Source organism: Periplaneta americana, chromosome 8 (genome assembly GCF_040183065.1).
Source record: "Periplaneta americana isolate PAMFEO1 chromosome 8, P.americana_PAMFEO1_priV1, whole genome shotgun sequence".
NCBI classification, from domain to species: Eukaryota; Metazoa; Arthropoda; class Insecta; order Blattodea; family Blattidae; genus Periplaneta; species Periplaneta americana.
Window position 1 is genome coordinate 52496290 of NC_091124.1, and position 14087 is coordinate 52510376.

General features: G+C 36.2%; 1 protein-coding gene across 1 annotated transcript in view; it reads left to right on the plus strand.

Moving 5' to 3' along the window:
- The window catches only part of twin (CCR4-NOT transcription complex subunit 6-like twin), a 694792-nt gene that overhangs the window by 652356 nt on the left and 28349 nt on the right, over nt 1–14087 (plus strand). The window contains exons 9-11 of the mRNA XM_069832884.1: nt 7085–7315; nt 10910–11087; nt 11251–11390. Of these exons, the coding sequence (XP_069688985.1) occupies nt 7085–7315; nt 10910–11087; nt 11251–11390 (549 nt within the window). The remainder of the gene's footprint in view (nt 1–7084; nt 7316–10909; nt 11088–11250; nt 11391–14087) is intronic.

A 14087-nucleotide genomic window follows, 5' to 3' on the forward strand; every position in this document is an offset into this window, starting at 1 on the left:
TTATCGTGAATCGTCAAAATATTGAAGTCCTAGGTAGTGTGGTCAGTTTTGTAAAATAGAGTCAAAGTTCAGCTCTGCAGTGATACAGAAAACATATTGCCACTTTTCCTGTACAATGTGATAAGAAAAGTGATGACTTAGAGAACGATTTTCAACCTTTTTGAAAAATCGTTTATTTCCGAGGAAAGGCAGCAGCAATTTTCATTTAAATATTCTGTACTCTTACCAGTCTTATCGTGCCTTATTCTGCTCAGATCAGATTAGGTAATGTTATATGTTAGATTAGGTGAAGAGCGAAGAGCTACCTTTCATTAGAAATAACCTAAAATTAAAACCATTAAATGCTCTTATAGAAGAAAACTGAAAAAAACTGCTTTTGGAACCACAACAATACTAAAACTTAATGAGCACAGAAGAATGATAATAATAATCGTCATCTTTATTAAGTAAACATTTACAAATGCCACAGGTTTCGTAATTGTAATACAGTACAAGATGTATAATTTACTTTAAATCTACTCTAAATCACGTTTGCTACTATCTAATTATTCATCACAAGAATAAAAGACTTCGCTTGTAAGCCATTTTTAATTACTTTCTTAAATCTATTAATAGATACAGTTGCAACAGAAGAGGGTAATGTGTTAAATACTAAAATACTTATAGCTATTTACATTTTGGTAATTATGTAGTAAACATTGGCAAAATCTGTAATCTTCCCACAATAGATATCCAGGGAATTCCTGTTTGAGCGTAAAAAGACTGACAATATGTCAGTCATAAGAAATCGTTTAAAATTTAATATACAATGCCGGATTTAGGCCTAGGCAATTGCCTAGGGTGGCAGTCTCTCTCTTTCTTCCTCTCTCTCTTGCCTTTTCTTCATTTTCATTTTACAGTGAAATTTGTTTTTAAAACACTTGTACGTAAATCTTTTCTGAAGTTTGTTGTTGAACACCTTGTGGAAGTCGGATATTGTTTTGTTATCACATTTTTGCGGTCGTGGCGAGAGTAAAAGGAAAGTGTTTACCTGCATAGTTATACCACAGTCTAGTGTATACAATCACGAAGCTCAATACATAGTAAATATATGCATCCATAGATAGTTGCTAACCACTAGAATCGCTACTATCGCCTCATTACAGACAATGCGAAATAGTACCGCCACAGTCTATTGTTCCTAGCACCCTCACAACTCAAGCTTAGTGACTGTATATACTAGACTGTGGTTATACTATAATACCGGTATCACGTTATTATACAGTGAAACTGCTTATATAAACAAGAATGCATTGTTGAAATTCAAACTGGATGTGTGTTTATTTATCGATAATTTTATTCTGGCAAATCCATTAGTAACCTCAGTTGGAGTTTATTTTTCAATTTACTTTACACTCCCTATGAAAGTAAGAAATATTCGTAATAATTATAATTACCACCAACATAATCAATGCTTAAAAATAAACCACAGCCTGGCTTTCACAAATAAATTTTGTTTCAACAATGAATACGTTTGAATATATTTCTTTGTATCGCATTTGATGTGCTTCATCAGATCGACTTTGATGACATCATGAATGCTTTCTCTTTGAAGGAAATCTTTATAATTCACAAGTAAGATGCATGTATTCCATTAATTTGTTTTCTGAATTGTAACATTTCATTTAAAACTAATTTAAACTAAATATGACCTGTATAATTGTTGTTTAGTCAACTGTCCGAAGACAACTCTGCACCTCACTAGTGATACCAAGAAGGCACCACTTATGAGGTGACTAGGCCAGGAGATAATGGGTACGGTGACCATTTCCTTTCCCCCTCCATTGTATACATCGATAACTAGCTACATATTACACTAATCAGACTACAGATGCACATAAACAAATTTTCTTCCTCTGACACATATTGACAAGTGAGATGTACTGCCTGATAATAGATATACATATCAGCCAGTACCTCAATCAGAGAGTAACCTGTATAATATCTGCTCATAAACTATTTGTGGGAGTTGGGGACGACAAATTTTAGCACTGCCTAGGGGCAGCACTATACCTAAATTCAGCCCTGTGCCACCGGTGTAGCTCTGTCAGCTAAGGTGCTTGCCTGCCGATCCGGAGTTGCGTTCGGGCCCAGGTTCGATTCCCGCTTGGGCTGATTAACTGGTTGGGTTTTTTCCTAGATTTTCCCCAATCTTAAGGCAAATGTCAGGTAATTTACGGCGAATCCTCGGCCTCATCTCGCTATCACCAATCCCATCGACGATAAATAACCTCGTAGTTGATACAGCGTCTTTAAATAACCAAGTAAAAAAATCCAGCCCTGTTCATATATGTATATATTTGATATGAGCCCTGGACCTCTACTGTAGGAAGGTTGCCTGACTGATGCTTACTACACAATTACCTGTAGTTTTACTTGAACTTACATAAGGAATGTTCATGTTGTGATTATTTCTTTGATAAATATAGACATCTGATCTAAGATTGTAGAATTGGGTTTCCTTTAGTAGTCAAGATTGTGGTCAGATCACGTTTTGATTTTGTAACACGTAATGTTACATATTGATATGGATTTAACACCTAACCTTGTATTGACATTGTCTGTTATAGACAGGATACTACTTCACAGTGTGGTCTACACACATCATTTTCATTTTTAAAAGCGGTTTTTAAAAATTATGCCATGCCTTTAAAATTAGTTACATTATGGCAACACTGCATTAAGAATATTCTTGACAGTATGTTGCCATAATTTTACACATAGCCTATTTTTCTTTAGTCAATTTTAATTAAATTTTCATTCTTATTCGTATTTTAACTATTCCTGTGAATGTATTTGTTTTTTAATTAATTTTTTGCTCTTTTTTTTTGTTTGACACACTGGTTGAAAGTAGTCTAGTTAGGTTAGAAATTGTTAATTTAAAAGAATCATGTGTGAAGGGGGTGGACATGAGTTAGTTTTGTTAGCCTAATAACAGAAAGAGTTAATAATGAATTAATGAACAGTTCTTATATCTAATTTTTGTAATACTTCAGTACTAGTATGAGACTACCTGGCTTCAATATATTGACCAAATGTCCGGAATAATCCATAGTGTAATCTTGAATTAGAAAACAAAAGGGAGATCACTAAGATGCCACGTGAAGAGATGACTGGAAAACTTTTGTACCTCTTAAAGCAGCGCTGGGCATGAGAGGGCTCCGTATAACCGGCCAGAGCTGCTCTTGCTCTGCAAGATACTTCAGTTTCAAGCCGGAGCAGAACACTCACAGTGATGGAATCACATTACAGCGACCCTCCCTGCATTAATACAGTAGCGTGCAAATTAATCCGAACAACGTAATTACTTATGCAAAAACACTCACACGGGATAAAAAAAGGATCTAAGACATACCTCAGTAATCTATGTGGCCTCCCTTGTTCCTAATAACAGCTCTGAGACGATTTGGCATGGATTCCACTAATTTCCCACAAATATTCTTAATTTCTTCATCGCGAAACCATACACCAATGAGGGCAGAAATCATCTTCTCCTTTGTAGAACAATCCATTTTTTGCATTCTTCTTTAGCAAATTGACCACAAGTTCTCAATGGGGTTGATGTCGGGTGAGTTGCCTGGCCAGGGGAGTACCTGAATATTCTTCTTGTTGAAGAATTCTGTAGTTTTTCGAGACATATGGCATGGTGCCAGGCCTTGTTGGAACACACCTCTGCCATCCGGAAATGATTTTTGCAGCTGGGGTACGATTCTGGTTTCCAATAAGTGAATATATTTGTCAGAATTCATCATTCCCTTGATAGGTATTAATGCTTCAGGCCCTTCAAGTGTAAAACAACCCCAAAACATTACTTTAGGGGAGTATTTGGGTGCTTTTTGGAGATGAGCTGCTGTTACTTTTTCGGATCCTTTCCGTACGTAAGAAACATGGTGGCCGTGGACCTCGAAATAAGACTCATCGGAAAAAAGTACATTCTTCCAGTCATTCACTGTCCAGTGTTGTTGTAATTTTGCCCACATTAAGCGTTTTTTGCACATAACAGGGGTTAGCAGTTGCTTCTTAATAGGCTTACGAGCCCTTCGTCCAGCTTCCAAAAGTCTACGCCGCACTGTTGTGACGTGAATATTCGCCCCAGTGGTAGCCATTAACTCGCGGGTTAAGTCGACAGCAGTTAGTCTAGGATTTAATTTACTTTTCCTGACAATTAAACGATCATCTGCAGGTGAAGTCTTCCTTTTCCGGCCACAGTTTCCTTTTTTCTGGGGTGTGATGGATCCAGTCTCCCTGTATCGTTTTATGATCGAATTAACAGTAGCCAAACCAATGTGACATTCTGCAGCAATTTGCCTCTGTGTCATAGAAGAATGCTCTGCTAATGTTATAATTTTGGACCATTTTCGTGGAGTTGTATCCATTTGTGAAGATGACAGGATTGCAGTATTAAGTCTTCAACACAACTGAAATGCTTATAAGTACAAAACGACAGTCAAAATGTCACATATTATAAAAAAAAAATAATGACAGACCTTCAACAATGGAATTACACGTACTACAGATGTCAATTAAAGCAGTATGAGCAGCTGTGAGGCCAACAATGACAGAAAATGTAAAAATATGTCATGTTCGGATTAATTTGCACGCTACTGTATAACAAAAGCCACGGTTGTTCAGTTCATTCAGTCTATCAGTACATAATAGTTTATAAGGATATTACATCTATCCATTGTACGGTACAGACTTATAACATTCTTATTAATTTATTGAAATAACCTTTGCTCTATGCACACACACACACACACACACAAATCATTAGGCTTATTTACACAGTCTATATGCACAGTGTTTTAACAGTTACATAATGGTATTAATAATATAAACATATGTAATAAAGGATTAAAATCAGCAACAAAAGAAGGAAATTAATACTGAACACTCTCTTACACTTTTCTTTTGCTTGAATAAAGTATTGTAACAAAATCGTACTCCTGTCAGTCTGAAATCAATAAATATTTACTATTGAAACAAAACTATTTGAAACTTAATAACCAAAATAACTTTGTGGTTGTTTTCCGAGACTTATGAGGTCGTTTCATTTGTAGAAGCCTTTCAATGTTTGAAACAAATCTAATTTAGCTTTTCGTCTGACATACAGCTTCCCAGACGGGTGCATCTTCAAAGTTTGCCATCCTACTGCAGAGTCAACCATGCACTGACAGTGAGTGACATGCAGTATGCATGCATCACAGCACTCAGTAGTATTGCTTTTTAAAGTAAACAGCGTTAATTTCTCAGAATCACGTAACGTGCTCAGCCCTGTCTTAAAGAGTTCTTCTGGGACTTGGACCTGTTAGGATGATCATGATGATGATGGTTTTTGTTAATTATTTTTACAGTAAGTTTTGACATAAGTAGTTACAATATGCTAACTTTAAGAAAACAAATCCATTGCGCAACAACTCATGGAGGGTCAATACCTACCAGACAACTGCTGGCCTCATATTCACAGAGGTGAACGATCATTCATCCAGAAAGGGGATATCATGTGGTTAGCATGGTGATCCCCCAGCTGTTATAGTTGCCTTGCAAAACCGATTTCACTACTTACTGTAGCTCCCCAAATTCTTCGGGATGCTGGGTGGGTACTGGTATCATATGTTGGCTGAAATTTCATGAGAAAATTTCTTCCACCATGAAGATGCAAACCAGCGCTTATGAGGTAATACTAATCTAAGAATGATTTCTTAGATTAAGCACGCAGCTACGGTACAGGACAACTTTAAGATAAGGAAATTAATTTTACATTAACCAGCTGTACACATGTCACTTTACACCTTCCAAGCAGCATACAACCCACTTGCTTTTCTGTCTTATGATGTAGGTTGATGAAAAGAATAAATTTACAGAATGTACATACAGTAAAACCTGATAAGACGCTGTTCAAGGGACCGCATGTTAACCGGGTATACAGTATCTATTAGCATTTTTCTTCATTGAAATACATGATTCATGAAAAGTAATACAGTATTACTCCATTATGTAAGTACTGTACTGTACGTCAAAGACATTTACAATAATATGTACTGTAGTTAATTTTAATTTTTTCGAAAAGTCATTTATAGTTATTTGTCGTGTGCATGTTTTCCAAGTCCTCATGTTTACCACACTTCACTTTTCTGCGCTTACATCCTCCCGATGTCGCAGCTGCAGTGATTGAGTCGCGATTTTTTATTTTTGCCCTTAATGTTAATGATGCGATTCCTAATGAATCAGAGAGTTGTTTCTGATTAAGAGTACTGTTTTTATCGTACTTTCGTAAGATTTATAATTTTTCCGACACACAAAGCGCTTTGCATTTAACACTCATTGTAATCACACTCACAGACACTTCAGTACATTAAAGGACAACAAACTGACCAGCAAAAGTTTCCAGAATTCTATTACGGCCGAGTGAGGAATGCTGTTTGAGAGAGAGGGTAGCAAGAGGGTGGGGTATTGTAACTGTATGTAGGCTTTAAGCGCGCAGGTAAAGAGTCAAATAAGAGAATGTAACAAGAGGGTGGGGTATTGTACAATTTGAAGGTTTAAGTGCGCAGGTAAAGGGTCGAATAGCAGTACTTTTCAGGTTAATGGCACTAGTGAGTTCAATGGCGAAAATGTTTCATTGTTGTTACAGTACATTACTGAAAATTACATCGAAAATATTCCACGAAAATAGCATATTATGCAGGACTTGAGCACAACAAACGGGGTATTTTATAAAGATGTTATATATGAAATGTGCAGGGACCAGATAAAAAAATCGTATTAGACAGGATAGCATAATAATTTGGCGTGTCTTATCGAGGTTTCAGTGTACTTCTTAATGAAAACTTTGTTCATGTATTAATTTTTAGTTTTCCTCAAAAATACTGAAAGAGCTGGAACCCTTATAAATGTGAACAATAAAAGGGAAGTTTCATATCTTTAAAGTCTGGCCATTTCCAAAGGTAGGCTTGGTGAGTCCTAAAGGTGTTACTGATGCTGTAGAAAAACAGAAATTCATAAATAAATATTTCATTTAGCATTGATTTCTTTGTTGTAATAGGACTACCACCGGATATCAGTCAAGTACATCAGCCCATCTTGGTGTGTACAGCTCATATTCATTGGGATCCAGAGTTTTGTGATGTGAAATTAATCCAGACGATGATGCTGTCCAATGAGCTACGCAGTATTTTGGAAGAGGCAAGCCACAATTTTCGTCCAGGGCACAAACCCGATACAAATAATATCCAGTTATTATTATGTGGAGATTTTAACTCCTTACCTGATTCAGGTAAATTTGTTTACTGTCTATCACTGTAATTATTTTTATATTGTGTTGTATTATTTTTCAATGTAATTGTTCATAAATCCACAGCTTTTCAATACATGTATGTGTGCACACGTTTGTGTATCTCTTGGTTGCTTTTTTCAGAAGTTTCCCCAACTGTAATGCGAATTTCAGGTAATCTGGCGATTTTTCAGTAACATTGCTATTAACAAATCCACTAAAGTAAAAGAACATAACATGCCACCGGCATAGCACAGCTTTTCTTTTCCTCCATAAGTTAGAGACTGTTTTCCACTTCTCATTTCATCCTGCAAAGTCTTTGCATATTAGTAGTCATTGCAACTCCATGTTGAGATCTATTTCCTAGCCAATAAATATATATGGGTATTAAATTGTTCTTTAGATGAAACAGATTGATAAAGTTCTTGTTTTTTATTCTAAAATAGGTCCAATTCTTTCAAGGACATATCTGCTTGTGTTGGCATAATTAAAAAGCTTTCACGAAATTGAGACAAATTGAGGTTATAGAAATTTATCCTGTTTCTTGTATGCTCTTTTCTTGGGTTCTTCATCATTTGAATCACTTGATAGCACATTTTCTCTTCTTATTACATTTCTTCTCTGAATCATTTTGAATCCAAAGCAAAAATATATAGAATATAATAAATTTAATCCTAATGGTAAAGAGACTTGGTTCTTTCCAGATATACAGTACTATTCACTTTTCAGCATATGACATTGCACTTTCCAAAATTTTTATAATGATGGAACAGAAGTAATAATGTAGTTGATTAGTTTCCCCTGTTTTTCCTTTTCGCTTTTCATTTTGAGAATCAGTTTTGAAACGTAATAGTGGAACAGAAACTGCAATGAAAAGTTCATTGGTGGAATAGGCATTTGATTGAGCTTTTTTCAAGGTTTCCCCAATTGTTAGATGATTGTCAGGTAATCCCTGGCAAATCCACGGCCTCATCTTGCTGAATACCATCTCACTAAATCATTTCCATTGATGCTTAATAACCTAGTAGTTGTTATAGCATCATTAAGTAATGATATAACAAAAAGAACATTGCTGATAATGCAGTGTCGTTAAATAGCTAATAAAATGAGGTGCCACTTCATATATCAATTGTAGAAATGATCTATTCCTAATACGCATTTTTCCACCATAGCTCTAATCTCTTTTTGAATCCAAAAAACAATGAGAAGATGAATTTTTTATAACAGTCTCCACAAAACATTATACTGTATCACATTTGCGTGCACAATCAATTTTCCAGAATGCAGTAGGGAAGTTTTGGTAGGCTGGTACCCACTCGAAGTCAACCCATGTCCACCTCTTCTGCCCATGTATGCCACACAAATAATAAAAGTGTGGCTTAAATTTCTTTCGAAACACTTTCAGTCCAATTTATTGCTTTTGTTGTGTTACATTTAACTCACAATGCCACAGTGGCTCAGTGTTAGCGCATTGGACTTATGAACCAAGGAACTCTGGTTCAAATCCTGGTTGATCCACACTGAATTTATAACTTGCATTGATCAAGCCCATGTTCCAGGCAACACGAGTTTTCTCTGCATACTCCGGTTCTCTTGTGATGTTGTTATCCATTGTTGTAGATCCACTGTCTGCAGTGCACTCTGCTTAGTCTCTGTCAAACTAAGTGGTCAATGCTTCTCAGCATTAGCGACTTTTATGATGATGAGCAGGTTTTATGAATAGGGGGCGGATATTGCTCTGGAGTCGAGACGAAAGATCCTGCCATTGGACAAAAAAATCACAGCTTTCCTTAGCAATTTCTTGACAGCTTCTGTTACTGCTGTTATTTATATGTTTCAATGAATAAAATTAACTCTAAATACAATGATTCAATAGGAGTCAGAAATCCGATTCTGTAGACTATTTTGAGCACAAAAATCATGTGAACATGAGCCCTATTATCCATATTAAGAAACTACAGCTCTGTGAAAATAAAGAAAATAGAAAGTGTGAGCAGACGAAAGTAAATCAATAACGAATGCAAGCAAAATGCTTATTAAAGAAAGCACCAGTGGACCACAGTTTTTAAAGTAAGTACCAGTATTCAAAAAGTTCTCCTGCCACTTCAAGGCACTTTGGAGTGAATTGTATGCATAGCATTTCCTATATTGCTGCTTTCAGGCATGTGCACTGGTAAGTAAGTACGTTTTTAAACGAAGTACCAACCGTGTTCACACTGTGGCAAAATAGATTTTTCCAAATAAATCACATATAGAATATTGAAAGTCTAACTCACATTTGTATAACATTTTTTTGCTTCATGCTGTCCATAGACTAGTGCTGTTGAATTGTCGTGAATCACTTTGCTTTTCATCATTACACATTTTATGAAGAATATTAAGTGAAGTCAAAGAGGTTCTACTATAAATATCATACTTTCATTACACACATCTCTAATGTCTAATGTCCCATATGTAACCTTACAATTAGTGATGGACAGAATCGAATAAGAGTTTTCGAATACTTTCATCATTTAAATAACAATTTGATTACTCATCGGCAGTTCTCGGTTCTCTTATCCAACATCCAGCATGACAGCAATAACGATAGTGACAGTAGCGTATTGTGCGAGCACAGGAATTTATGTTTTTTATTCTAATTACGTGCTGTAGCTATCTGCAACTTCTGATAAAGATGATGTACGTATTCCTGCATTTCGTAATTAGACTAGAGAAAGAAAGAGGTGAGATAGAGAGCGACGATCTGGAGCAAGTCTTTATTGCACGCAACTACTGCGAGGTTAACTGAATGTATATGTTACCGTTAAAACCCGAAATCCGTCAAAACCAGTTTCAACTAGTAAAAACTAGTTTTAAAACTGTAGATAGATATAAAGCTAGTTTTCGTGAGATTTAGAATCAATGACAGGGTAGGTTTGGTTTGTTTAGGCTTTTACCAAACAAAAACGTAAACAAACAAACCAAACCTAACCTATCATTGATTCTAGATCTCACGAAAACTCGCTTTCTATCTACCTACATTTGCTTGAACTAGTTTTTAGTAGTTAAAACTGGTTTTTAACGGATTTCGGGTTTTAACGGTAACATATACAATTGATGAGAAATCTGTGTTCTCGAGAACTTCCTTATATACTGTTTCTTTCTGTTCTCATTCTTCACTTCTCACAGCATCTATCATGTGAGCAAATTATTCGAATACTTGTTCACGATTCGAGATATATCTCGAGACCTTGCAAGAATCGAGTAATTCGTATTCTTTTATTCAAATACTCCCATCACTACTTACAATGCATAGATTTAAGTATAAATTATTGAAGTTCTAAAAGTTGTTGTTTTTCTTAAGGAACATATTTCCTACTTCTGGCATGTAATATGTAAAAATGGCTTTCATTAATCATTATAATAAAATCAATAATACAAATTGTCTGTTATACTGTTTCAGAAATATTGTATTTTATATTTGTTATCAAATATAACCTCGTGTTCTTAATCATTGTGGCGTAAATTCCTGTCAGTTTTTTTGCTAATGTGTGATCAGGGTCTTTCCTGAAAACAAGGTGCCAAAGAATAACGTATAATTGAACATTTAATGTGTAGGAGTCATTGAATTCCTGACCTCGGGGCGCGTACCTGCTGATCACAAAGACTTCAAGTCCCTAGCCTACAAGTCTTGCCTGCAAAAGATCTCAGGCTGTGACAAACCAAATGAGTTCACACATTCCTTCAAGCTGGCCTCAGCATACAGTGAAGACATTATGCCATTTACAAATTACACGTATGTATGAAACATTCACATTGAATCTCTTTAAAGTAGATTGCAATAAATTACATTTTTAAATAAAATTGAAACAAAACAGGTTAAAAGTAAACAATAATGTTAATACTTATGTTATAATGAGTGTATTTTGTTTATTAACTAATGTTATTTATTTTTGCAGGTTTGATTTTAAGGGTATTATTGATTACATCTTCTACTCTAAACAGAGTATGACTCCTTTAGGCCTCTTGGGGCCTTTAGCTCCTGAGTGGTTAAGGGAAAACAAAGTGGTTGGATGTCCTCATCCGCATGTACCATCAGGTAAATATTGCTAGTTTTTAGCATCGTTAAATATTGTACAGTGTGTCTGAGCCATCTAGATCAGAAAATTTGTCGGCTGCTCATGCAATAGGAAGCACATCTCTATCACTGAATGAGAATATGTGCTATTAGGAGTTAACTGGATTAAAACTTAGTATACAGGGTGGAAGTGAAATAACCATGCAGATTGAAAGGGATGGTAGTGTACACTTAAAGGAATAGAGCCACCGGCGTAGCTCTGTCGGCTAAGGTGCTTGCCTACTGATCCGGAGTTGCGTTCAGGCGCGGGTTCGATTCCCGCTTGGGCTGATTACCTGGTTAGATTTTTTCCGAGGTTTTCCCCAACCGTAAGGCAAATGTCAGGTAATCTATGGCGAATCCTCGGCCCCATCTCGCCAAATACCATCTGATAATCACCAATCCCATCGACGCTAAATAACCTCGTAGTTTATACAGCGTCGTTAAATAACCAAGTAAAAAAAAAAAAAGAATAGAAAACCTATATTACGTTTTGTGATTAAATGCAAGGTTAATTAAAAAAAAATTAAGTTGGAAGTTTCAGCAGTCAGGCAACATCACCACTAACACAATAGTTGTAATCTGCTTGCATCATTCAATGGCTTGAAATTAGTGGTTTTTAAATTGTTGTTTTCTAATGCCAGGCGTTTGACAATAAAGTCATTTGACCTCTTGCACTCCAATATTTTTCAAAGATATTATCATGGTCAACCACTGAAGCACAGATTTTGAGGTGTTCCGAATCCATTTCTTGGTTTGAGTTGCACAATGGGCAGTTAGGGGACTGATATATTCCAATTCTATGCAGGTGTTTAGCCAAACAGTCATGGCCTGTTGCCAATCTAAATACAGCTACAGACGATTTTCGTGGTAAATCGGGAATTAACTGTGGATTATGATTCAGAGAGTTTCATTTTTTCTCTTGAGATTATTTTTTTTAGTTTGCCTCGTGGAATGTGCATTTTTGCAATTTTAAGAATAGATTCACAGAAATATTTGTTTAATCTATCTGAGTTTGTATTTTCAATTAGTGGTGTGTTGAGCTTGAGGTGTTCGTCTAGTTCTGTTGTAAATAGTTTCCAATCTGCTTTCTTAAAGTTCCATGTTGTTTTGTTATTGTAGGGTTCTTTTCTTCGGTTTTGGTGGAGATGGTTAGAAGCAATGATGACTCTATGGCCAGATCCAGGGTCTTCAATTATTTTTTTCTTGGTTTCGTGTTGGATATCTGATGTTATAGTTTGACAACTTCAAGTGAAACCCCGTAAAACACGCCAACTTCTGGAATCTCTCTCTTTCTTTCTTCTCTCTCACTCGCTCCTCGTCATTCAGTCACCAATCACCACGTAAATATCTGAGAGGGTATGTGTGGGCATTGCGACCAATAGAAGAACCACTCTCCAGTATTACCACAATAACGGATTCTTCATTTTTGCCTCGACTGTCAGCTAGGAAGGTTCCATTATGCTAGCATTGCAGGCAACTAGTAAACTTTTTAATGCTTTTGTTAGCAGGTTTGACAAACTGTGAGTGGACCTGCAAGTATAGTGCATAATGCTCTCTCCCTTCCCCCCGTGCTTTCTCACTTGCTCCTCCCCAAGACAGCCAGCGCTCACGTAGTAACTCGGTCAGGGTTTCAGTTCGATTTGTCAATCTATACTAGTAATAAGTCTGGATTTGTACCAGAATCAGAATAATGTATGCAAGTAGGGGGATCTTCTTTTCTGTAGTCAAGTTTTTAAATTAAACTTTACATGTAAACCGTCCACACCATTGAAATATGCCAGAGGGATAAATGGTTCTTTATTAGATTTTCTATCGATATGCACGATCCTACACGCACTATTTATCGAATAAGAGGGTGTTAAACAGTTGGGGGGGGGGGGGAAACATTTTTTTCTGAGAAAACTATGAACTTTCCACCAATATGGAATTACACTTTTTTGTTACATACAACATGAGCTATTCGCTCTGAAAATCTGCAGGGTTATTTCACTTCCTCCCTATATATAACACAACGACATTCGATACTTACCCTGTTCACAGAAGAAGCTGTATGTTATGTTCATTTTCTCTTACGTAAATTTTACACTTTCTCAAGAAATAAAAGTCACATTAACACAAATATTATATGTTGTTGTTAACTAATGTTGAATTCTTGGCAATAAAGCCATTAACTTTCTTCCTGTCCAATATAGGACGTAGCAAAAAGTATAAACATTTTAACATAGGTACCATAATTATTTTTATGTTATGGTGGTTATTGCATCTACACACAACCCCCAAACTGTTTGGAGGACCAGAAGCACTGCCACTTGTGAATAATGGATTTAAATGGAGACCTTCAGACACAGCCACAGAATAGTGGCACTGCAGACACTCTGAGTGGTTGGCTTTGCCACTCGTGGCAACCACTAAAAGTGGCGCTTCCCATCGTGATAGAATTAAATTGTAGGCTTCAGACAGGGCCATAGCCAGGCCACTATTTAGTGGCTTGTTTGTGGTGCTGCTAACAGACGACTGTTGGGCCACCAATTCCTTATACTGCCATGATAGTATACAGCCTATTGTGCCACAGTGTCTTTTTTTCGAATTTCATTGACTATCACACTTTTACTACGTCACACTACTTTTGACCAATAAAATGGTACGAAAGGACGTCTTTCAACCAATCATGGCTGC